The sequence below is a fragment of the Podarcis raffonei genome, chromosome 4, assembly GCF_027172205.1.
Source record: "Podarcis raffonei isolate rPodRaf1 chromosome 4, rPodRaf1.pri, whole genome shotgun sequence".
NCBI classification, from domain to species: domain Eukaryota; kingdom Metazoa; phylum Chordata; class Lepidosauria; order Squamata; family Lacertidae; genus Podarcis; species Podarcis raffonei.
Window position 1 is genome coordinate 4,808,919 of NC_070605.1, and position 25,621 is coordinate 4,834,539.

The 25,621-nt window shown below is 42.7% G+C and overlaps 3 protein-coding genes across 7 annotated transcripts in view; 1 reads left to right on the plus strand and 2 right to left on the minus strand.

Annotated features, from left to right (window-relative positions):
* Window positions 1–25,621, plus strand: part of LOC128412035 (zinc finger protein 420-like) — a 621,951-nt gene that overhangs the window by 456,893 nt on the left and 139,437 nt on the right. The window lies entirely within an intron of this gene.
* On the minus strand, window positions 4,216–5,985 carry LOC128412075 (zinc finger protein 420-like). Its single transcript, XM_053384925.1, has one exon. It carries the CDS (start codon window positions 5,916–5,918, stop codon window positions 4,566–4,568), a length of 1,353 nt encoding a protein of 450 aa, XP_053240900.1. The 5' UTR covers window positions 5,919–5,985; the 3' UTR covers window positions 4,216–4,565.
* Window positions 24,900–25,621, minus strand: part of LOC128412139 (zinc finger protein 397-like) — a 31,037-nt gene continuing 30,315 nt past the window's right edge. For both annotated transcript variants that reach the window (XM_053384996.1, XM_053384997.1), the window contains exon 4: window positions 24,900–25,388. In XM_053384996.1, the coding sequence (XP_053240971.1) occupies window positions 24,985–25,388 (404 nt within the window). In that variant the 3' untranslated portion in view covers window positions 24,900–24,984. The remainder of the gene's footprint in view (window positions 25,389–25,621) is intronic.

Sequence of the window (25,621 nt, forward strand, 5' to 3'; positions counted from 1 at the left end):
AATGTGGCAGATTTGTATACAAAATGTTTGGATGCTCCTAAATTTCGAGACTTAAGAGAATTATTAGGTCTCAAGCCTTTGACTTAAGGAGGAGTGTTGGGATTCGCAGGATACTGGATAAGTCTGCAGGCTTCAACAGGATGATGCAATACTCTGCTGAGTCAGAGTGACTCAGCAGGAGTGTGATTAGTGTGATTGGTTCTCACCTGTTTTAAAAGGAAAGCCTGTTTAATGGTGGTTGTGCTGTAGTGTGGTGGTGCTGTGGTGGAGAGTATTCGTTTGTAAGTACTCTGTATGGACTGTTTCTTTTGTAAATGCCTGTATATAGCTCACATTAAAAAAGACTGCACTGGAAAAACTTGGAACTCTTAGTGTTTCGCTGAAAGCGCCGCGTGGAATATGCGACACAGATAGAGGTGTGGGAGAGGTACAAAAATTTGTTGGAACCTAGACTCCCCCGCTGGATTTCACCGTTAGAAGTGCTGAGCGTGAAAAAGATTAATATGAGGGGGAGGTGGATAACATATGGAGAACTGATAGTAAGAGAGGGGGGGAAATGGAAAATGAAAACTTATGAAGAAGTGAAAGAATTTGTTTATGATTGGTTGCATTATTACCAGGTTAATGAAATGTTTAGAAAAGATTGTAAAATGTGTGGGTATGAAGGAAAAGAATCAAAATTTCAAACAGAGGTATTGAATAATGAGCATAAAAATTTGTCTAAAATGTACAAAATGTTGCTAGAATGGCACACAAAAGATGAAGAGGTGAAATCGGTAATGATACATTGGGCCAGAGATTTTGGTTATAATATACAATATGATGATTGGATGAAGCTATGGAATGAAAGGTTAAAATTTACAGCATGTTCTGCGTTGAAGGAAAATGTAATGAAATGGTTTACAGATGGTATATAACGCCAGTTAAACTGGCTAAAATGTATAAAACATGTAATAAGTGTTGGAAATTTAAAGAAAAAGAAGGAACTTTCTATCATATGTGGTGGGAGTGCAAAAGGGTGAAAGGCTTCTGGGAAATGATATATAATGAACTGAAAAAGATGTTGAAATATACATTTGTTAAAAAACCAGAGGCCTTCCTATTAGGTTTGGTAGGAAATGAAATTAACAAGAAAGACTGTAAACTTTTTCAATATGCAGTGACAGCAGCAAGGATACTTCTGGCCCAAAGATGGAAGCAGGAAGAAATTCCAACAGTGGAAGAATGGAGAAGGAAATTGACTGAATATGCAGAATTGGACAAATTGACAGGGAAGATTCGAGGGAGCCAGCATACAGCTTCCGGGTCATGTTGCCAGCATGACTAAGCCGCTTCTGGCGAACCAGAGCAGCGCACAAAAACGGAAGGCGAAGGGGTAGATTTAAGAGACCAAATTCCCAAGGGCATAAAACCTCTTCAGTCAGTTTAAAATCCACTTTCCCAGTTTGATGTCCTAAGACATATACCTCATTCAGCCCACATTTTACCAGCTTCCTCACATAAATCTCACAGAGGACTCTGTCAAAAGCCTTACTGAAATAGAGGTGCACTATTTCCACAGCAGGCCCCTGATCAACAAAGTTTGTAACTCCATCCAAAAAAAGAAAAGAAGAAAAGGAGAGATTTCTCTGGCTTGACTTGTTTGTGAGAAAGCCATGCTTTCTTCCTGTATGTTGTAAAATCTTCAGATGAAGGGCAAATAAATTTAAAAAAGAATAAATGAGGATATTGACATGTGCAAAGCAAGGCGATTTGTGTCTTTATTTAATTTGGAAACCACCCGACCCAGTGGTGCCAACTTGAATAAAATATTGGTGGAGGGCCAGGTAAGGCCCACCTTGCACAATCAATCACATAATGCATGCACACCATTTGAATGGCAATGCCTATAATGGCAGCAACTTTTTAAAAAAGTAATATTTTGTTGTTGTTGTTTTTGAAAATAATATTTATTACTTTTCCAACAATTTAAACACTACAAAAAAGGAACAATACAATACAAAAACACTGCATAACACTAACACATTAAACTAACAAAACAAAACAAAAACAGTTTAAAACACATCAAACAATTTCAATATCTTATCTTTCATTCACTTATTTCTACGACCTCCTCACACCTCCCTTTTTGTATTCCACTTCTATTAATTGTTTCAGCAATTCCTTTCCATCTTCCTGTTTTCTATCCTATAATTATCTTAACATATTCTAACCTTATTTTTTCCTTTAATACTCTAATAATCTATTTATACTTAATTCCTTAAAACATTTCTACTAAAGCCATATAACTTCATTCCCACATTTTTCTAACATTCATTAATTTTACAGTATTTCTGTAAATAGTCTTTAAACTTTTTCCAGTCTTCTTCCACCGACTCTTCTCCCTGGTCTCGGATTCTGCCAGTCATTTCCGCCAGTTCCATATAGTCCATCAACTTCATCTGCCATTCTTCCCGGGTGGGTAAATCTTGTGTCTTCCAATACTTCGCGATGAGTATTCTTGCTGCTGTTGTTGCAAACATAAAAAAAGTTCTATCCTTCTTTGGCACCAATTGGCCGACCATGCCCAGGAGAAAGGCCTCTGGTTTCTTCAGGAAGGTATATTTGAATACCTTTTTCATTTCATTATAAATCATCTCCCAGAATGTCTTAATCCTTGGGCATGTCCACCAAAGGTGAAAGAATGTACCTTCAGTCTCATTACATTTCCAACATTTATTATCGGGCAAATGGTAAATTTTTGCAAGCTTGACTGGTGTCATATACCACCTATAAATCATTTTCATTAAATTTTCTCTTAGGGCATTACATGCTGTGAATTTCATACCTGTGGTCCATAACTGTTCCCAGTCAGCCATAATTATGTTATGTCCAACATCTTGTGCCCATTTAATCATAGCTGATTTCACCATTTCATCCTGAGTGTTCCATTTCAACAGCAAGTTATACATTCTTGACAGATTCTTGATTTTTGAATCTAACAATTCTGTTTCTAATTTTGATTTTTCCACCTGGAAACCAACTTTTTTGTCCAAATTGTATGCCTCCATTATTTGATAATAATGGAGCCAATCTTGCACTTTGTTTTTCAATTTTTCAAAGCTCTGCAGTTCTATTCTGTCTCCATCTTGTTCCAGGATTTCCCAATATTTCGGCCATTTGGCCTCCATATTGAGTTTTTTTCTGTGCCTTCGCTTCCATTGGTGTTTTGGGGTTTTCTTTTCTAACAAATCCATATATCTTATCCAGACATTAAACAGTGCTTTTCTAACAATATGATTTTTAAACACTTTATGTGCTTTTACCTTATCGTACCACAATACTGGTGTGTTGCCAGTAGAAGCCACAATTCTGTGGGTACTCTAGGTGGTGCAGAAAGCACCTAGAACCTTCCTAGAGGTTGAAGTGCCGATCAAACTTCAGTTTTGCACTCTATTAATTCCAATTAGCAGTACTGGGGGTGGTTCAGATTCTGGGGCAGTTTTTGGCCAGCAGAGGATATCACAAGGCCAGCCTTTTGTTGTTTAGTCATTTAGTCATGTCCGACTCTTCGTGACCCCATGGACCAGAGCACGCCAGGCACTTCTGTCTTCCACTGCCTCCCGCAGTTTGGTCAGACTCATATTTGTAGCTTCGAAGACACTATCCAACCATCTCGTCCTCTGTCGTCCCCTTCTCCTTGTGCCCTCCATCTTTCCCAACATCAGGGTCTTTTCCAGGGAGTCTTCTCTTCTCATGAGGTGGCCAAAGTATTGGAGCCTCAGCTTCACGATCTGTCCTTCCAGTGAGCACTCAGGGCTGATTTCCTTCAGAATGGATAGGTTTGATCTTCTTGCAGTCCATGGGACTCTCAAGTCTCCTCCAGCACCATAATTCAAAAGCATCAATTCTTCGGCGATCAGCCTTCTTTATGGTCCAGCTCTCACTTCCATACATCACTACTGGGAAAACCATAGCTTTTACTATACGGACCTTTGTTGGCAAGGTGATGTTTCTGCTTTTTAAGATGCTGTCTAGGTTGGTCATTGCTTTCCTCCCAAGAAGCAGGCAATCTCGAGCTGGTTTTGGACTACAACTCCCATCATCCCTTGCTAGCAGAACCAATGGGGAGGGATGATGGAAACTGTAGTCCGGGAGCTGCTGGGGACCCAAGTTTGGGAAAGCCTCCTTCAAAGCAACTTTTCTATTTTGCCCGCAAAGATGGGACCTGTCCATGTTTGTATCTTCTTGTATTTTGTTTTCCTCATGACCTTTCTGCGTTTATTTTTTTTTATTTTTTAAGAGGGCAAATTGAAAGAAAAATTGTATGGCAAGCTGCAGAAGAATAAAAGGTTGTGTTTGAAAAAAGCACACCAAAAACTGGGGGGTGGCATCCTTAAATATTTTATTGGGGGTGGGGCATAGACCCCTAGTCGTTTAAGAGTTGGCACCTATTCCCTACACCCACAGGTCTCAGGATGGTTACAACATAAAAAAAAGAAACAAAAAAAAACCACCACATATTTAAAGGGCATTAGATGTCAATCAGCCAAAAGCCTGGTTAAAAAGGTGCGTCTGCCTGGTTCCTAAAGCTGTATAATGGTTTTTCCGACCATTGTATGGATTCTTTGATGGGAAGTGAGATGGGAGCTCTGACTGAAGCTCTTTCCACATTCCACACACTGATAGGGTTTCTCCCCTGTATGAATTCTTTGATGGGAAGTGAGATGGGAGCTCTTCCTGAAGCTCTTTCCACATTCCACACACTGATAGGGTTTCTCCCCTGCATGAATTCTTTGATGGGAAGTGAGATGGGAGCTCTTCCTGAAGCTCTTTCCACATTCTATGCACTGATAGGGTTTCTCCCCTGTATGAATTATTTGATGGGAAGTGAGAGAGGAGCTATTTCTGAAGCTCTTTCCACATTCCACGCACTGATAGGGTTTTTCCCCTGTATGAATTCTTTGATGGGAAGTAAGGGAGGAGCTCTTCCTGAAGTTCTTTCCACATTCCCCACACTGATAGGGTTTCTCCCCTGTATGAATTCTTTGATGGAAAGTGAGAGAGGAGCTTTCAGTGAAGCTCTTTCCACATTCCCCACACTGATAGGGTTTCTCCCCTGTATGAATTCTTTGATGGGAAGTGAGATGGGCACTCTGACTGAAGGTCTTTCCACATTCCACACACTGATAGGGTTTCTCCCCTGTATGAATTCTTTGATGGGAAGTGAGATCGGAGTTTCTAATGAAGCTTTTTCCACATTCCACACACTGATAGGGTTTCTCCCCTCTATGAATTGTGTGATGGGAAGTGAGAGAGGAGCTATTTCTGAAGCTCTTTCCACATTCCATGCACTGATAGGGTTTCTCCCCTGCATGAATTCTTTTATGGTAAGTGAGAGAGGAGCTATTTCTGAAGCTCTTTCCACATTCCATGCACTGATAGGGTTTCTCCCCTGCATGAATTCTTTTATGGTAAGTGAGAGAGGAGCTATTTCTGAAGCTCTTTCCACATTCCACACACTGATAGGGTTTCTCCCCTGCATGAATTCTTTGATGGGAAGTAAGGGAGGAGCTATTTCTGAAGCTCTTTCCACATTCCATGCACCGATAGGGTTTCTCCCCTGCATGAATTCTTTTATGGTAAGTGAGAGAGGAGCTATTTCTGAAGCTCTTTCCACATTCCACGCACTGATAGGGTTTCTCCCCTGTATGAATTCTTTGATGGAACGTGAGAGAGGAGCTCTGACTGAAGCTCTTTCCACATTCCACACACTGATAGGGTTTCTCCCCTGTATGAATTCTTTTATGGGAAATGAGAGAGGAACTATCTGTGAAGCTCTTTCCACATTCCACACACTGATAGGGTTTCTCCCCTGTATGAATTCTTTGATGGGAAGTGAGAGTGGAGCTCTTCCTGAAGCTTTTTCCACATTTCATGCACTGATAGAGTTTCTTTCCAATGAGATTTTGTTGATGGGAAGTGGAATGGGAGATCTGACTGCAGCTTTCTCTACCCTCCAAATTTTTACGTGGCTTCTCCTCCCTGGGGATTTTATCGTGGTCACCTTTGCTCTCAATTTCCAATTCATCAGAATCTGCAATGGAGACAAAAAGGGATTAGAGCCTCAGGAACAAATGGAGAAGAAATGAAACGAGTTGGGTGTGTGTTCATTACCTGTGTTGTTTGTCATTTTACGAACATATTTATTATTAGATTCTGAAGACTTGTTGAATGTTGTTTTGTCTGATATATAGCAGTGGTCAAAATTGTGGAAGTTTGAAGCTGACACTGAAGATGGCCTGGGAAGTTCACACCAGCCCAATCGTGGTAGAAAAAGCAATATTTTGAAGAAGATTGTTCAAAGAAAAAACTGTAAGTTACTGTTTATTGTGGAGGTGTTAGGTTCCCAGGCGTTATAGGGGGCGCTGTTGAATTCTGTGAAAATATCTGAGGTTGGTCACATAGAGGTATTTTTTAAATTTCCAGGCAGATATGACAATCCCACAGGGAGCCTTACCAAGAGAGACCAATATCCCACAATTCTCCTCCATGACGTCCTTATGCAGAGCTCTCTGGTCAGGATCTAGCAACGCCCACTCCTCGTCGGTGAAACAAACAGCGACATCTTCAAAGCACACTGGACCCTAAAAGAAAAAGAGAAATGTCCTCCTCTGAGACAGCAGAAATATGATCTGCTACACAATGCTCTGTTGTTTCCTTCCTGTTAATACTACTACTACTACTACTACTACTACTACTACTACTACTACTAATAATTTATTATTTATACCCCGCCCATCTGGCTGGGTTTCCCCAGCCACTCTGGGCGGCTTCCAAAAAACTCTAAAATACAATAATCTCTTAAACATTAAAAGTGTCCCTAAACAGGGCTGCCTTTAGATGTCTTCTAAAAGTTTGGTAGTTATTTTTCTCTTTGACATCTGAATTGAGGGCATCCCACAGGGCGGGCGCCACTACCGAGAAGGCCCTCTGCCTGGTTCCCTGTAACTTGGCTTCTCGCAGCGAGGGAACCGCCAGAAGGCCCTCAGCACTGGATCTCACTGTCTGGGAAGAACGTGTCAGTGTTTGTAAAAAGCAAAAAAAGGAGGAAAAGGTTCTGACTTCCCTTTGTCTCCTCAGCCTGGTCCTCGGACCCTTGTCAGCACAAAAAGAGTCGACGAGAATATCCTTGCAGAGTTTTATTCTTAAAAGTCTTTGTGCAAAACACGACTGAATAACTATATACACCAGCACTAACTAACTAACCAACCAACCAACCAACCCAAACACCAGCCTCAGCAACAAACTAACATTTCTCACTATATATCTACAACCTGCTGCAAGCCGCTGAGTCATGCTGACCCAGCTTTATTCGCATTAAAGAAACAGCGGCCATTTTAGCCGTGACACCCCTTCTGTTTCTTAAATGCGAAAAACCCCAACAGAAACAATACATACATACATTATATACATAAACCCAGTTTTGTCATTAATTCATTATGGCATGTTGCTGGCAAAGGCTTAGTAAACAAATCAGCAATATTATCTTGTGATTGACAATACTCCAGTTTGATCACCCCATTCTGTACACAATCTCTAACATTCGCATGACGGATAGCAATATGTTTTGATGCAGATTTCATTATTTCCGAGCCCGCTAATGCAATGCACGATTGGCTATCTTCATACACTTGGATAGGCAAATCAACTTTACAATCTAGATCTTTTAGTATCTGTATAAACCACATGATTTCATTGCATGCTAGCGACAGGCTCCCATATTCTGCCTCACAGGATGAGGTCGCAACAAATCCTTGTTTCTTTGACCTCCATCCAATTATGGAATTGGCAAACATCATAACCATTCCACTTGTAGATTTTCTGGTAGCTACACAGCTTCCCCAGTCCGCATCAACAAATACTTCTAGTTTTTCATCTTGTGTACTAGATATCTTCAAACATACATTTAATGTCCCCTTTAGATATCTGATAAGCCTTTTCAAAGCACACCAATCAGCAGTACTGGGTTTAGATACACGTTGACTCAGAACATTTGTAGCACATGCAATGTCTGGCTTTGACCACTGGCTTAAATACAACAGTGATCCTATTTTTGAGTGATACAACTCAGGCTGATCAAATTCATCATCACACACTGTCTTTGGGAAATCTGGTGTCATGGGAGTCTGAACTGGCTTGCAGTTTTCCATGCCAAACTGCTCTATCAAATGAAGAATTTTCTCTTTCTGGCTCAATAGGAAGCTTCCATCTGCTTCCTGCCTTACTTCTACTCCCAAGTAATTGCTTACAGGCCCTAAGGCTTTAAGCTTAAACCTCTTTTCCAGTTGACTTGTGAGCTTCTGGATCTTATCTGTGGAACTCCCTGCTACAAGCAAATCATCAACAAAGACTAAGAGCATTAGATATTTGTTGCCTGTCCTCTTGGTGTACAGGCATGGATCAGCCACACTCCTTTTAAATCCAAGTTTTACAAGGGCTTCATTTAAACACTGGTTCCAACACCTTCCACTTTGTTTGAGACCGTAAACAGCTTTTTTCAAATGCCAGACTGCACCATTCTCCTCTTCAAACCCAGGGGGTTGTCTCATTAACACTTCATGGTCTAAATTTGCATGCAGATATGCAGCATCAACATCAAAATGGTGCACTGCTAGTTGTCTTACAGCAGCAATGGAAAGCATTAAACGAAAAGTTTCACTCTTTACAGTGGGAGAAAACACTTCATCATAACTCTCCCCTTTAATTTGAGTGAATCCTCTGGCTACTAATCTGGCTCAAAAACGTGGTTCCCCAGATGCAAGGGTTTTCCTTTTGTAAACCCACTTGCATGACACCACTCTGCCACCAGGTGGCGGCATTATGACCTCAAACACTTTGTTACGTTTAAGAGTCCATTTCTTCTTTCATAGCTTGTTCCCACAAAGCACGTTCCCCAGGGGGTAAGTCTAAGACTTCATTATAACTTTGTGGTTCCACACAACTCACATTGCATACTCTTTTTTTTAAAATGATATTTATTCAAATTTTCATAAATACATAAACACGAAAAAAGAAACAAGAAAAACAGAAAAATACAGCAAAAAAGAAAACAAAAAGAAAAAACAAAAAATAAGAAAAAATACAAATCTCAGATTACAACTTGAACCTCCTCACACCTCCCTTTTTGTATTCTGATTTAATTCGTTATTCCAGCAAATTTTTCCCATGTTTCTCAATTTTAATTTAAATAATTAATCTTCACAATCTATCTTATTTATTAATTTAACATATCCTTTCCATCTTTTAATATAGTCTGTTATTCAATTTACCTTAATCTCTTTAACCTTATCTTATCTTAAAAATCTTAAGATTTCAAAATTTAAATCATATTCATACATATCTCCTTAAATCATTTCTGCTAACGCCAATTTAGTTCCTTTTCAGCATATTCCCTGATATTTCATTAATGTTGCACTAATTCCATAGTTGACACAAGAATTTTCCTTGATATCTCTAATTTTTATCCAACGTCCCTTCTTCCTGGTTTCGGGTTATGTCAGTCCTTTCTGTCCATTACATCCAGTCCATCAATCTGGTGTTCTTATGTCCGAGGCCCTTAAGTCTCTTCTAGGCCCCTTCTGCAGATTTTCTTGTTCTTTTTTGTGCTTACGCACTTCTTTTTCTATTTTTGGTTTCTTGGGGAGTGGGTCTCCGGAGGGTTCCATCCGGTAATCATTTCCACTTTCCTTCGTCAGACTAGCCCCTTCCCCCCAGTCCCACTCCCCGTCGTCATCTTTGTAATCCAAAAAATATTTGTCCAAAAGATAATTGATCACCTGTTTCATAGTCCCACTAGAGTTAAGAGCTTCCTTGACTTCAAACACTTCCAAGCACTCTCCAAGTTCAATCTTCCAACGCAGTGGCTTTTGTTCCTGCAGGACTTTGGATCTCTCCATTTGTGTTGTTTGAGGAGTAAAAACTGCCTCTTCCTTCCTCATATGCCCTTGGACTTGCCTTGTCAAACCAGATTCCTGAATTGGTCGCTGTATAACTTCTTTATCCTTGTTGTTGTTGTTGTTTAGTCGTTTAGTCGTGTCCGACTCTTCGTGACCCCATGGACCAGAGCACGCCAGGCACCTCTGTCCTCCACTACCTCCCGCAGTTTGGTCAAACTCATGCTAGTAACCTCGAAAACACTATCCAACCATCTCGTCCTGTCGCCCCCTTCTCCTTGTGCCCTCCATCTTTCCCAGCATCAGTGTCTTCTCCAGGGAGTCTTCTCTTCTCATGAGGTGGCCAAAGTACTGGAGCCTCAGCTTCACGATCTGCCCTTTATCCTTATTCCCTGTTAAATCATATTCACTGGCCACAGCACTCATCAAGTCCAACTTTTCATGCATCAAGTTCATTTTCTCATGCAGCTGCTCCAGTAAAGCATTTGTCCTGCCAAGGGCAGACACCAAACCTTCCTTCCAACACATTTCTGTTCAAGGTCAAGCGGCTTGTCCCGCAATCCCAATCTTGCAGCTGTAGAGTCTCCAAGTAAGCTGCAAGAACAAGCTGACAGGCTCCCTCTAGGGGACACAATTTCTATTTGTATCGATTTTTTAAATGTACCCAACAAAGGAGATTACTTTCGATTTCAAATACTTTCGATTTTCAGATACTTTGTTTCTTTAAAATCCAGAAATGCAGAAAGTAGCGTTGAAGTTAGTTTGTTTCTCTTTTTTTTAACAATCTGTCAAAGTACTCCACTTTCTTTTCTTTTTTTTATAAGATATTTATTAAGATTTTTTTAAGGTATTACAATAAAGTGAAAAATAAATAAATAACAAAAATACAAAATAAAAATAATTAAAAACACACAAATTTTCCATTGCTTATTTTCCGTTAACTTGTTTCCCGGACCTCCTCATACCTCCCTTTTTTGTATTCCACCACAAATTGTTGGTTCAGCAAATCCTTACCATTATATTATTACCTATTTATAATCCTTTTTTCATATTCTCTTAAAGCATTACAGCTGGAAACCACTTAATTTCAATCCAACATCATTCTAACATTCATTAATTTTACAATATTTCTGTAGATAGTCTTTAAATTTCTTCCAATCTTCTTCCACCGACTCTTCTCCCTGGTCTCGGATTCTGCCAGTCATTTCTGCCAATCCCATATAGTCCATCACCTTCATCTGCCATTCTTCCTGGGTGGGTAGATCTTGTGTCTTCCAATACTTTGCAATCAGTATTCTTGCTGCTGTTGTAGCGTACATAAAAAAAGTTCTGTCCTTCTTTGGCACCAATTGGCCGACAATGCCCAGAAGGAAGGCCTCTGGTTTCTTCAGGAAGGTATATTTAAATACCTTTTTCATTTCATTATAGATCATTTCCCAGAAAGCCTTAATTCTTGGGCACGTCCACCAAAGGTGAAAGAATGTACCTTCAGTTTCTTTACATTTCCAACATTTATTATCGGGCAAATGATATATTTTTGCAAGCTTGACTGGGGTCATGTACCACCTGTATATCATTTTCATAATATTCTCTCTTAAGGCATTGCATGCCGTGAATTTCATACCTGTGGTCCACAACTGTTCCCAGTCAGCAAACATAATGTTATGTCCAACATCTTGTGCCCATTTAATCATAGCAGATTTCACCGTTTCATCCTGAGCATTCCATTTCAACAGCAAGTTATACATCCTTGACAAAATCTTAGTTTTGGGTTCTAACAGTTCTGTTTCTAATTTTGATTTTTCCACCTGGAAGCCAATTTTCTTGTCCAAATTATATGCCTCCATTATCTGATAATAATGAAGCCAATCTCGCACTTTGTTTTTTAGTTTCTCAAAACTCTGCAGTTTTAGTCTATCTCCCTCTTGTTCCAAAATTTCCCAATATTTCGGCCATTTGGCCTCCATATTGAGCTTTTTCTGGGCTTTTGCTTCCATTGGTGACAACCACCTTGGGGTTTTATTTTCCAACAAATCCTTATATCTTATCCAAACATTGAACAAAGCTTTCCTGACAATATGGTTCTTAAATGCTTTATGTGCTTTAACCTTGTCGTACCACAAATATGCATGCCACCCAAAAACATTGTTAAAACCTTCTAGATCCAAAATGTCTGTGTTCTCAAGAAGCAGCCAGTCTTTCAACCAGCAGAAATCCACCCCTTTCCTTTGCATCAATTAATATCTTGAATTTTATTCTGGGCTTCTTGCCCTGCCAGACAAATCTAGAGATATCTTTCTGCCACTTCTTGAAACAATCCATCTTGTCCACAATCTGCAGTGTTTGAAACAAAAACAGCATTCTAGGCAAAACATTCATCTTTATAGCTGCAATTCGACCCAACAAGGAAAGCTTCAAATTTGACCAAATTTCTAAATCTTTTTTCACTTCCGTCCAACATTTTTCATAATTATCTTTAATTAAGTTCCCATTTTTTGCTGTCATGTTAATCCCCAAGTATTTCACTTTCTTGACCACAGTCAGACCTGTCTCATTCTGAAACCTCTCTCTTTCAATCGGTGTTAAATTTTTCTCTAAAACCTTAGTTTTTGACTTGTTCAGTTTGAATCCTGCCACTTGACCAAATTCTTGAATTAGTTCTAAAACCCTTTTAGTACTAGATTCTGGCTCCTGTAACGTCAATACTAAATCATCTGCAAATGCTCTCAATTTGTACTTTTTGGCTCCGACCTGTATACCTTTAACCAACCGGTCCCTTCTAATCATATTCAGCCGAACCTCCAGGACCGATATAAAAAGCAATGGGGAGATTGGGCACCCCTGTCGTGTCCCTTTTTCTATCTTAAATTCTTCCGTCACCACATTATTTACAATTAATTTAGCCTTTTGTTCAGACTATATTGCACCTATACCATTTTCAAAACCTTGGCCTACTCCCATCCCCTGTAGGTTCTTTTTCATAAAACTCCAAGAGATATTGTCAAAAGCTTTCTCCGCGTCCACAAATATCAGAACTGCTTTAGTGTTTATATTCACTTCTAGTTTTTCCAGGATATCAATTATGTTCCTCAAATTATCAGACAAATGTCTTCCCGGGAGAAACCCCGCTTGGTCCTTATGAATCTCTTCCATCAATACTTTTTTCAATCTCTTGGCCAAAATGTCAGCAAAAATTTTGTAATCCACATTAAGTACCGATATAGGGCGGTAGTTCTTAAGCTGAGTCTTTTCAGTCTCTGTTTTCGGTATAAGTGTAATATACGCCTCTTTCCATGACTCTGGTGCCCTCTTCCCTTCCAGAATTTCATTGCAGACTTCCTTCAAAGGTTGTAATAGCCACTCTTTCAAAGATCTATAATATCTAGAAGTCAGCCCATCCGGTCCTGGAGATTTGCCCAATTGCATATTTTGAATGGCACCTTCTACTTCCTGTTCAGATATTTTATAGTTCAACATTAATTTACTTTCTTGGGAGATTTTTTGTAATCCATTTACTTTCAAAAATCGGTCTATGTCCATTTCTTTCTGTGGCCCTTGTAAGTATAATTGTTTAAAATACCTCTGGAAACAATTTCTAATCTCAATTCGGTTATGTATGTTCTTTCCTTCCACTTCTAAATTTGTAATAGTATTTAGTTTTTGTCTTTTTTTCATTTGCCAAGCCAACAATTTCCCACACTTATTGGCTGATTCAAATGTTTTTTGTCTCATTTGTTTAATTTTCCATTCTGTTTCCTGATTCATCATTTCCATATATTGTACTAGATATAATTTTATTTCTCTCAAAATCTCCTGCGACTTTGGTTTTGCCCTCAATTTCTTCTCACTTTCTTTTATTTTCTCCAAAATTTTATCTTTCTTCTCATTTTGACTTCTCTTCTTTATTGCATTCTGTTGTATCAAAAACCCTCTCATAACAGCTTTGCTTGCGTCCCAGGTTACTCTTTTTTCTACATTAGTGTTCATATTTATTTCAAAATAATCTCTCAAAGTTTTTTGGGCCTTTTTATGCACTTCTTCATCTCCAAATTAGGTGTCATTCATCCTCCATCTGAAGGAGCCAGTTGATATTTGCTTCATCTCCATCCTTAGAGCGTTATGGTCGGAGCAAGTTTTGGGGCAGATTTCCACTTTCTTTATCTTTGGTGCCATTCCTCTAGTTACCCATATTTGGTCAATTCTAGTCCATGTCATCTTGGCTTCAGAAAAGAAGGTTCCCTCTCTTCCCAAGGGGTTCTTTGTTCTCCAAATGTCCACTAAGTCCATATTGTCTGTCATCTCAAAAAAGGTTTTTGGTAGTCTACCATCCTTGGTAACTACCTGTCTTTGTGCCTTGTCCATGTTTGTAGATACTACTCCATTCATGTCCCCCATCAAAATCAGATTGTAATCCAAATAGTCCAATAAGGTCTCATGCAACTTTTTAAAAAATTCAGATTTCCCCTCATTCGGTGCATAAATTCCTACAATCAGAAATTTCTCTTCTTGAACTTGAATTTCAATTGCCAGGAATCTTCCTTGTTCATCTTTAAAAATTAATTTCGGTAATAGTCTCTCCTTTGCATATATCACAACTCCTCTTTTTTTAACTTTGTCAGATGAGATAAACTCCTGTCCCAATCTCTTACTGATAAGTAGTTTCCTGTGTAACCTTGTTACATGAGTTTCTTGTAGACAAATCAAGTCCAATTGTTCCTTTTTTAGTAAGTGAAAAACACTTTTTCTCTTCCGAGGAGAGTTAAGGCCGTTGCAATTCCAACTTAAAAGTTGCAGAGCCATGATGGGGTTACTTCGCTTTGCCTCCAACTGCACCAAGTGTCTGTTCTTGTTCTGTCAATGGTGTCTCTTTCTCTGGACCGTGCAATCCAAAAGATAGGTTTGCTATATCTAGTATTCCTTTTTCCAGTGCTCTTGGCTCTTCTCCGGATTCCGCTTCTTTCTGTAGATCTTCTTCGTGGTCTTTCAAAAACCTGTCTTTGTCGTTAACTGATCTTATTTTTATCTTTCTTCCTTTATATTTAAAGGATAGTCCTTGGGGAAATTCCCACCTAAAGAGAATTCTATTTCTTCTCAACAGGGCAACTAGATCTCCGTAGTTAAGCCTTAAGTCCAAAAGATGTTTTGGAATATCCTTAAATACCTCCACTCTTTTGTCGTCAATTTCCAAAGTCCTTTGATAGTGCAGATTCAAAATTTTGTCTCTCTCCTCTTTTGTTCGAAGAGTAATCAAACAGTCCCTCACCTTGTTCCTCCTTTGTCCTCTTCCAAGTCTGAATGCACTCACTATCTTAAATTCTTCCTTCCCCAAGTCCTGTTGCCAAAAATCTGTAAATTCCTGTGTAAGAAAGTCAGCCAGATTATCTTTCTCACGTTCTGGTACAGCCCTGATTCTTAAATTCCTTTGTTTCTCTTTCAATTCAATCATGGACAGTGTCAAACCGTGGTCCTCCAATTGCTTATATACTGGTGGTATCTTCTCTTGAGTAGCAGTTGCAATATCTTTTGCTTCTTCAGCTATCTTTCTGGTCGAAGCAGATTCCTGTAATAATTTTTCAATAGACTGTGTATTGGTATTCACCTTCTGTCCCAAATTATTCATGCTTGTAGTATTCAGATCAATTTTAACTGATGCTTCAGCTACTTGTTTATTTGTCTCAGCTACCTGCTTAGCTAGGTTTTCCAAGGATTCATTAATTTTTCCAAGTGCATGTGCCAAAACGTCTTTGGACGACATAACTTTTGGTTTGACCTGTGGAGGAGCAGCCCCTGATGTTCCAGATGTTGAAGCCCTTCGCTGCTGCGCAGTGTCTGTCCGATAGTGTCTGCCAGACCTAGTAGTCTTTTCCTGCGCCAGCTCTAACTTTCCTCTCCCATCTGCCATAACACTCTCATGAGAGTCCAAGGTCAATCCCACGGTTGAAAGTTTGTTTTGGAAAGGAATTTTCCTATAACCCAGTTGTTATTGTAGCAATGTCAAACCTCCTCTAGGGGGACACAGTAACAGCCGGAGCTTGCAACTTTTAAAAACAAATATAGTCCTTATGAGTCCCCCAATTCACTTAAAAACAACAGTTTCAGTCCACTTAAACAGTTACTTTAAAACCAAGAGAAGTCCAGAAACACTGTATCTCTTTTTGCAGAGGTAAGTCAAAAATCCTCTGCTTACCGATAGGCTTTCCACTGAGCGGCTTTCCTTGTCTAGGGGCAGTCCGTTCCCAGGTTTTAGGCAGCGGATTTTAGCTTCCTTTTCCTCTTGTTTTTGCAGGTAAATACACCTCAAACTTTCCCCCCTCCTCTCCTGCAATCTGGAGGGGAGACCGCTTTCCTGATGTTAAGATTTGAGTCTTTTTCAAAGACGTCTTTCCGAGTTTCCGCTTTACAGTCTCTTTGCTTTAATCTATTTACAAGAAGGGAAGGCAGACTTCCTGTTTATACCTTCCCGCTTCGGTGTCGAATTGGCTTATTCTTACTCCTTTTAAATCCAATTTAATCCTACTCACAGGTAGTTACTTTAAAATCCAATTGTCCCAGGAAAAAGTCAGCGCTCTCCGATCACGGCTGTGCGGCTTCACTCCGTGGAAGAAGCAGTCGACTCTCAGCACCGCGCCGCTCACCCCATCCCGCTCCGGAGCCCTTAAAAGGGTCCCTTCGCAGATTGGTGGGGCGCAAATGGTGCCCGCTGAGTCCCCACATTCACAGGCTTCCCCCGCCTGTGATTTTTAAAGGGCCCCCGCTTTGCCACAGCGGTAAGACCCGATCCCGCGGAGCTGGTCCCTCCGAGACTCAGAGGGAATCCGCCATTAATCGATGGCGCTGACCCGGAAGTCCAAAGTACTCCACTTTCAATCAATGGACGTCTCAAACAATTTCTGTCCCGACACCCCGTCCCCAGGTTTGGGACAATGGAAACTTAAATTCCTTTACTCTCCTCCTGCAGGATTAAACAGTCAAGTCCCCCCCCCCTTTTCTCCTGCTTCCAAGGGGGGTTTATTGGTTGTGGATGCAGGAAATTTCCAACTTTAAAACAGTTTTCCAGGCTATTAGGTTGCAAGGTCTTTGCTTCAGTCTATATACAAAAAGCGGAAGGCGGACTTCCTGTTTAAACCTTCCTGCTTCGTGCCTAATTCATAAATTTTGCAGATTTCTTGATCTAATTCTCCGTTTTTACTCACGGGTACTTGATTTAGAGTCCAAATGTCATCAGGAAAAAGTCAGCGCTCTCCGGCGATGGCTGTGCGGCTTCCCTCCATGGAAATAGCGATCGGTTCGCAGCACCGCGCTGCTCACCCCACTTCACTCCGGAGCCCCGAAAAGGGGTTTCCCCGTGAGTAGGGGAGGCGCTCTTGGTGCTCTGCCGAACCCCACGTTCCCAGGCTTCTCCGCCTGGGATTTCTAGCGGGCCCCCGCCTTCGCAGTGGCGGGAAGAACCAATTTCCACAGAGCCCGTTCCTCCAATCGGAGAAACTCCGCCATTCGTCGTTGGCGCTAACCCGGAAGTTCCTCACATTGCATACTCTCACTCCTCCTAGGGTCAAACGCTGAGGAGGTACACCCTTGTTTGAACGCTGGGAGCGCCTAGGCACAACTACCTCTTCTTCCCCCCTTATCTCTGGCTCTTCTTCCTCTTCCTCTTGAGAAGTATTATCTATTGCCACATCTTTTGAGGAAATCTGTGCCCCCTCCTCATCCTGCTCCTGTGTTGCCAATGGCTGAGAAGATGCCTCTTCTCTTACTTTCAGTGGCAGTAGGCAATCTGGGTTGGCATGGATCACAGTCCATCTGTCCTGGTCAGCGAAGTCTGCGCTTCGTGACAGAACCACGCGTCCTGGGTGTAAATTGAAACGCCGCCCTTTGCCATAGGACTGATATCCCACAAACCGCAGTTTCTGCGCTCTAGTGCCCCCTTTCTGGCGCTGAGCTTTGGGGATATTTACATGTGCCCAAGAACCCCAGTTATGGAGCACTGTCCACTCTGGTTCTTTCCCAAACAACACACGATATGGAATATCTTTTATAGAGCTAGACCAGGTTCTATTAATCAAAAAATTTGCTGTCAGAAAAGCCTCGCCCCACAGCCTACGGTTGTGACCCAATCCTGCATCCACTAGCAGGCAGTCCTTTACTGACTGTATCACAGCCCCACATCTTTCACACAGACCATTTTCAGCAGGGCTATAAGGGTTAGTCAAACGGTGAGTGATCCCCTTACGTCGCAACCATGCCCCAAATTGTTTGTTCAGAAATTCTCCGCCCCTATCTGTTTGCAACTGCACAACAGGGTGAGCGAAGAGCTTGTCAGCTTGGGCAACCCATTCTCTGAATGTGGGGAAACACTCAGATTTCTGCTTTAACAAAAACAACCAACTAAAACGTGATTTATCATCTATTACCAGAAAAGCATATCTGACGCCCCCTTCAGTCTTCTGTGGAAAAGGACCTATCACGTCACAATGGACAAGTTCTAAAACCTCTTTAGATATTCTGTCACTTTTAGAAGCCACGGGCTTCCTCTTAGATTTGGCCATTTTACATACATTGCAATCTAGGAAACAGTTACAGCTATTTACTTTAAGATTCTTGCACACCTTTTGCATCTCTGAAAGCACACGGAAAATGGCATGACCCAGTTTTCTGTGCAGTTCATGTACACACCCCTTATGAACTGGTAAATTATCCTGAACCATCTGGGCTGCTTTAACAGGCTTGTCCTGCATTACATATAACCCATTTTCCAACTTTGCACGGCCACATACCTGAGTTCCATTCTTTATCAGACAGCCATCCTGCGTGAACTTAACACTATACCCTGCATTAATCAAACAGCTTACAGACAGTAAACAATAGTCCAAACTGCTGACAAACAGAGTCTCTGGTAGAGTAGTGTTCAAGCACTGCAGGAAACATGTTCCCTGGCCATCAATCTTGCTTCTACGACCATCAGCAAGATAGATTGAGTCTTTCCCATCAGCTGGCTTCCCCAGGGTCTTAAAGTCCTCCCGACTGTTGCAGATAATCCTGCTGCTCCCAGAGTCCAGCAACCATGTTCCTCGAGGTATCTTCCTCTCCTCTCGAGAAAATGCAGAAACAAACTGAGCAGAACACGTGTTCTTCTTCCCTGAAGAGAACCCCTTCTGCTTACGTTTCTGCGTTGATTGCTGTCTCTGCTCCACGTCATCTCCTGGAAGTCTTGCCCTGCATTGACGCTGGAGATGCCCGGGTTGGTTGCATCTATAGCACCTCCTCACCGCCATGGCCAAGTCCAAACCTTGGCGTTGCTCCATTGGCAGATTCTGCTGCTGGCCCCCTCGACTGTAACTCCTCTGCTCTTGGAGTTCAGCCTGTCTATCTGACCTTCTTTCTGCTTCTTCGGTCAATCTGCCAACCACATACTCAAGGGTCAGATCTCAGGGACGCATACTCTCCATGCTATTAATTACAGGCAACCAGCTTTCAGGCAAACTTGAAAGGATAATGTGTGTTTGGTCAGTCTCATCATAACGCTTACCTCTCTGCTGTAGTTGAAGAAACAGAGATTTCAGCGTTTGGAGATGAGTTGCCAAACTCTCACCTTCTTTCATAACAGTCCTGAACAGCCTTCTGGTCAGATAAATTATAGTTCCAGCAGTTTCTCTGACATGCATTGCCCTTAATAAATTCCAGCACTCAAACGCTATGCTGGCATTTGCTACATGCAATAACTGAGAGTTGCTCAAACACAGCATAATTTGGGCACGGGCCCTTTCATCCAGCCGTTTTTTCTCAGCAGAGTCCTGTCTCAAAACCTCAGTTTCAACACAGTCCCATAGTCCATCTCTCCTTAACAACTGCTGCATTTTAATTGACCAACTCAGCCAGTTCCTTTCTGAGAGAAGTTCAAAAGGGATACCTCCCCAATATTTACAACTTGGGAAGACTGGAAATCTGCCATCTCTGCTGGTGCTTGTTGAGCCCCTTCTGTGGGGCCTCCAGCAATCTCTCCTGACTCTCTCTTTAGAGTCCAACTGGTCCTGGCTGGCACTCACCGGCTTCTAGCTGTTGCCTCTGTTGACCCTCAGGTCCCGCCTGGCTCTGCAACTGGTGTAGCCACTCTGTGAGTCGCCTACTGTGGTCCTCTAGCAGCTCAAACTGTTCCAGTAGCCGACACTGAGTGCTTTGCTGATCCTCAGATCCTAGCCGCTCCAGCGTCACTGCAGACAGTTACAGCTTGCCACCAACTGCTCCAATGCACAGCCACTGGCTTCGTACACCACCAGGACTCACCAGCTCCCTGCTGAGATGCTGTCAGTCATTTTGCACTCTGCACATGCTCAGAAACACTGGGCCCATAACCTGTCAGTGTTTGTAAAAAGCAAAAAAAAAGGAGGAAAAGGTTCTGACCTCCCTTTGTCTCCTCAGCCTGGTCCTCGGACCCTGGTTAGCACAAAAAGAGTCCACGAGAATATCCTTGCAGAGTTTTATTCTTAAAAGTCTTTGTGCAAAACATGACTGAATAACTATATACACCAGCACTAACTAACCAACCAACCAACCCAAACACCAGCCTCAGCAACAAACTAACATTTCTCACTATATATATATACAACCTGCTGCAAGCCGCTGAGTCATGCTGACCCAGCTTTATTCGCATTAAAGAAACAGCGGCCATTTTAGCCGTGACAGAACAATGGAGGTGGAGACGCTCCTTCAGGTATACCGGACCGTTTAGGGCTTTCAAGGTCAGCAGAAACACTTTGAATTGTGCTCAGAAACGTTCTGGGAGCCAGTGTAGGTCTTTCAAGACCGGTGTTATATGGTCTCGGCGGCCGCTCCCAGTCACCAGTCTAGCTGCCGCATTTTGGATTAGTTGTAGTTTCCGGGTCACCTTCAAAGGTAGCCCCACATAGAGCGCATTGCAGTAGTCCAAGCGAGAGATAACCAGAGCATGCACCACTCTGGAGAGACAGTCTGCGGGCAGGGAGTGTCTCAGCCTGCATACCAGATGGAGCTGATAAACAGCTGCCCTGGACACACAATTGACCTGTGCCCCCAATGACAGCTGCGAGTCCAGAATGACTCCCAGGTTGCGCACCTGGTCCTTCAGGGGCACAGTTACCCCATTCAGGACCAGAGAGTCCCCCACACGACACCTCCTGTCCCCCCAAAATAGTACTTTTGTCTTGTCAGGATTCAACCTCAATCTGTTAGCCGCCATCCATCCTCCAACCACCTCTAGACACTCACACAGAAATTTCACCGCCTTCACTGGTTCCGATTTGAAAGAGAGGTAGAGCTGGGTATCATCTGCATACTGATCAACACCCAGCCCAAACCCCATGATGATCTCTCCCAGCAGCTGCATGTAGATGTTGAAAAGCATGGGGGAGAGGACGGAACCCTGAGGCACCCCACAAGTGAGAGCCCAGGGGTCTGAACACTCATCCCCCCCCCCACTTTTTGGACACGGCCCAGGAGGAAGGAGCGGAACCACTGTATGACAGTGCCCCCAGTTCCCAGCCCCTCAAGACAGTCCAGAAGGATGTTATGGTCGATGGTATCAAATGCCGCTGAGAGATCCAGCAGAACTAGGAAAGAGAACCAGTGCGACCAAGGCAGTTTCAGTCCCATGATGAGGCCTGAATCCCGACTGGAAGGGATCCAAATGGTGCACTTCTTCCAGGCGTGCCTGGAGTTGTTCAGCAACCACTCGCTCAATCACCTTGCCCAAGAATGGAAGATTTGAGACTGGGCGATAGTTAGCCATATTGGCAGCATCTAAAGATGGTTCTTTAATAAGCGGTTTGATAACCGCCTCTTTCAGCGGGTCTGGGAAGGCTCCCTCACAGAGAGAAGCATTCACAACCCCACGAAGCCCATCTCCCAGCCCTTCCCGGCTACCTTTTATAAGCCAGGATGGGCAAGAATCAAGGAGACAGGTGGTTGGTTTCACTCGTCCAAGCAGCCTGTCCACATCCTCAGAGGTAACAGATTGGAACTGATCCCACACAACTTGACTAGACAGGACACTAGCACTCTCCCGCCCCGGCCCTGCTCCCACGGTGGAGTCTACCTCTTCCTGAATCTGAGCGACTTTATCTGCAAAAAACTTTGCAAAATCATTGCAGGAGATCATGTGGCCCATACTGGGCCCCAATGTAGCAGGTGGTTCCACTAAATTGCGAACCGCCACTTGGTAGGCTCGACATTGAGTTCTAACCCGTGTCTGGTCAGCTTCAGAATGAGTTATCCGTCACCGGCGCTCTAGCCGTCTCAGCGATTGTTTCATTTCCCTCAGATCCGTGGAAAACCACAGGGCTGTCCGGGCTCCATGCAATTGAAGAGGGCGCTTCGGAGCCAAACAGTCAATAGCCCTGGTTAACTCCACATTCCAGCGGGCCACCAGGGAATCAGCTGAAAGGCCATCAACATGGGATAAAGCATCCCCTACCACTCTCTGGAAACCATTTGGAGCCATTAAGTGGCGGGGGCGGACCATCTGAATCGGTCCCACATCCATGCAGAGGGGAAGGGTCGCGGAGAAGTCCAGTTGCACCAGGAAGTGATCTGACCACGGCACTGCAACCCCCCCTCCCCGCCCACAAGGCCTGGGTTGCTTCCAGGTGGAAAAATCAAAATTGGAAACAGAACTGTTAGACCCCAAAACTAAGAACTTGTCAAGAATGTATAACCTGCTGTTGAAATGGAATACTCAGGATGAAACGGTGAAATCAGCTATAATTAAATGGGCACAAGATGTTGGACATAATATTATGATGGCTGACTGGGAACGGTTATGGACCACAGGTATGAAGTTCACGGCGTGTAATGCCTTAAGAGAGAATATAATGAAAATGATTTACAGGTGGTACATGACACCAGTCAAGCTTGCAAAAATATATCATTTGCCTGATAATAAATGCTGGAAATGTAAAGAGACTGAAGGTACATTCTTTCACCCTTGGTGGACATGCCCAAGGATTAAGACTTTCTGGGAGATGATCTATAATGAAATGAAAAAGGTATTTAAATATATCTTCCTGAAGAAACCAGAGGCCTTTCTCCTGGGCATGGTCGGCCAATCGGTGTCAAAGAAGGATACAACTTTTTTTATGTATGCTACAACAGCAGCAAGAATACTTATTGCAAAGTATTGGAAGACACAAGATCTACCCACCCGGGAAGAATGGCAGATGAAAGTGATGGACTACATGGAATTGGCAGAAATGACCGGCAGAATCCGAGACCAGGGAGAAGAGTCGGTGGAAGAAGATTGGAAGAAATTTAAAGTTTATTTACAGAAACATTGTAAAATTAAGGAATGTTAGAAGGATGTTGGAATCAAGTTACGTGGTTTTAGCAGAAATGTTATAAAAGATTAGGTAAAAATAGATTGTTACGTGGTCAGAATGTAAAGTTACATTATATTAAGATAAATTATTAGGATAAAAACAAAGATGGAAAGGATTTGCTGAAATAGCTAATTGAACTAGAATACAAAAAAGGGAGGTGTGAGGAGGTCAAGGAAACAAGCAAATGAAAGATAAGTTATGGAAGGATTGATTTTTTTTCTTAATTGTTTTTATTTTTCCGTGGTTTTGCTCTTTTTTCTTTTCTTTTTCTTTAATTTTGTAACCTTTCAAAACCTTAATATATATATTTTTTTTTTAAAAAAAGGAAGTGATCCAACCATGGCACTGCAACCCCCCCCCCCCGCCCACAAGGCCTGGGTTGCTGTGCGTAAGAGAAACCTGGTGGACAAGCAGCGGCAAGGACAGGCCCATCTGCTTCATCCAACCAAGTCTCTGTTACACATGCCAGGTCAAGTCCTCCATCCATGATCAAGTCATGGATGGCAGTGGTTTTATGAATCATTGACCTGGCATTGCAGAGCAGCACCTTCAGGTCATGTGGGTATCCCTTGCTGATTCTAGTATCCGTCCAGTCAGGACCAGACCCGGAGGCAGGGATAGTCCTCCAACAACGACTAAACCTGCCTCCTCTGTAATGAAGTGGTCTGGTCTTAGCGTAACTCCTCCTCCTACCCGTGATCACTGAGATCGGTTGTCCCAGTGCATCCCCCCCATGGAACATGCCCCAGCTATTTTGTGGGCTGGGACCCACTCCCCGGCAGCCCTGACCCCTCCCCTTAAGAACAAAATAAAACCCTTTAAAAAAAGAAAGAACCCACAATAAAACAATACAAACAAAAAACTTTAAAAATTACAAACACATTAAAATCAAACAAATTCCTGAACCCAACCAAACATCCATCCCACCCCCCACAAAAAAAGTAATCAAAAGGGAAAAAAGAAAATTTTAAAAAACATTTTAAAAAGAACATTGCGCCGCTCCGAGTCCTCCTGGCCAGCAGGAGCAGCAGCAGCAACAACTGTCCTTGTGAGGCTTCAGGCCCCGCCCTGGGCCAGGTGGTGAGTGGCAGGAGCAGGGCCCTCGGGCACTCACGCAGGGGAGTTGTTTCAATAGGATTGCTTTGCTGTACATTTTATTTATGGATGCTTATTTTATTCTAAGTTTAAATTATGGGTATTCATTTTTGTGCAAATAGGTTGTACTCCACCTTGTGTTATTCAAGTCATTCTGCCTAGGCAAGCATTCCAGTTTCCCCAATGGAAGGATCCACTTTCTCCTCTCCTCCTGAGCTGTTCCCTCCTAAGAACTAGAGCCAAATTCGAGGGGTTCATGGGGGCATGGAGAAGGGGAGGAAGTGGAGGCAGGCCCCATTTTGCAGCCGATGGGGCTGGTTAGGTGAATCCAGGCCACTATTTGTTCTCATTTGTCCACTGCTTAGAAACCAATTTTTGCATTCAGTGACCAATCTAGAAATAAAATAAACCTCTTTGGTCTTGGATTATCTAGCAGAGATTCCTGCACTGCAGGAATAAAATAAGCCTATTTTGAATGGCCATCTGTCTTGGATGATCTAGCAGAGATTCCTGCATTGCAGGGGGTCTCCTGGCTCTGAGAGACAAGCAGGGAGGGTGGCTTCTGGCAGAAGGAGAGGGAGCCACCGGTGGCTCCTCCTTCTCCTGACTCACCTCTGCCTCTCGACCTTCCTCTCCCACTCGCCTCCTTCCTCTTCTGCCTTTGATTCTGCACTGCATTCTGCCACAGAGTCTCCCAGCTCACTACTATGCCCTATTACCCTTTCAGCTTCTGACACCTCCTCTTCCCAGACTTCTCCCTCTTCTCCCTCTACCCGCTCATCCTTCCTCCACCTCCACTCCTTCGGCTCTGAGCCGTCTTCCCTTCCTGGTTCCCCGGCTGCTTCCTCCCACCATTCCTCTGTGCCCAACCAGTCCATGACATTGCTCCATCCCTCGGCCTCTGTCCCCACAAGGCAGCTTTCCCTGACCTGATCTGGTTCCACAGCCGCTGCTTCCCTTCTGCCCCCATGAAAAGGCGGATCAGGAGGTCTTGCCGGCATCATTCTGTCACCTGCAAAAGAAAAAAGGTAAGCAGGACGCCAGGAGGGCCTGCTTCTCTCACATGTGAAACAGGGCATCTCTAACTGCAGATGGGCCTTTGAGAAAGACTTACCTACTGAGAGTATTTGGACGTTTGTGCCCATTTCATATGTTTGTTGTGAAAAAATACATCTCCCTTCTTCTGGACCCTTGTTCCCAACCATCTATCCCCAAAACAAGATGAAAAGAACCCTCAGATGAGTT

Coding starts and splice junctions, on each gene's coding strand:
- LOC128412075 (XM_053384925.1), bottom strand. CDS start 5,918: ATGAAATGTGGAAAAAGCTTCAGGAAGAGCTCCACTCTCACTTCCCAT.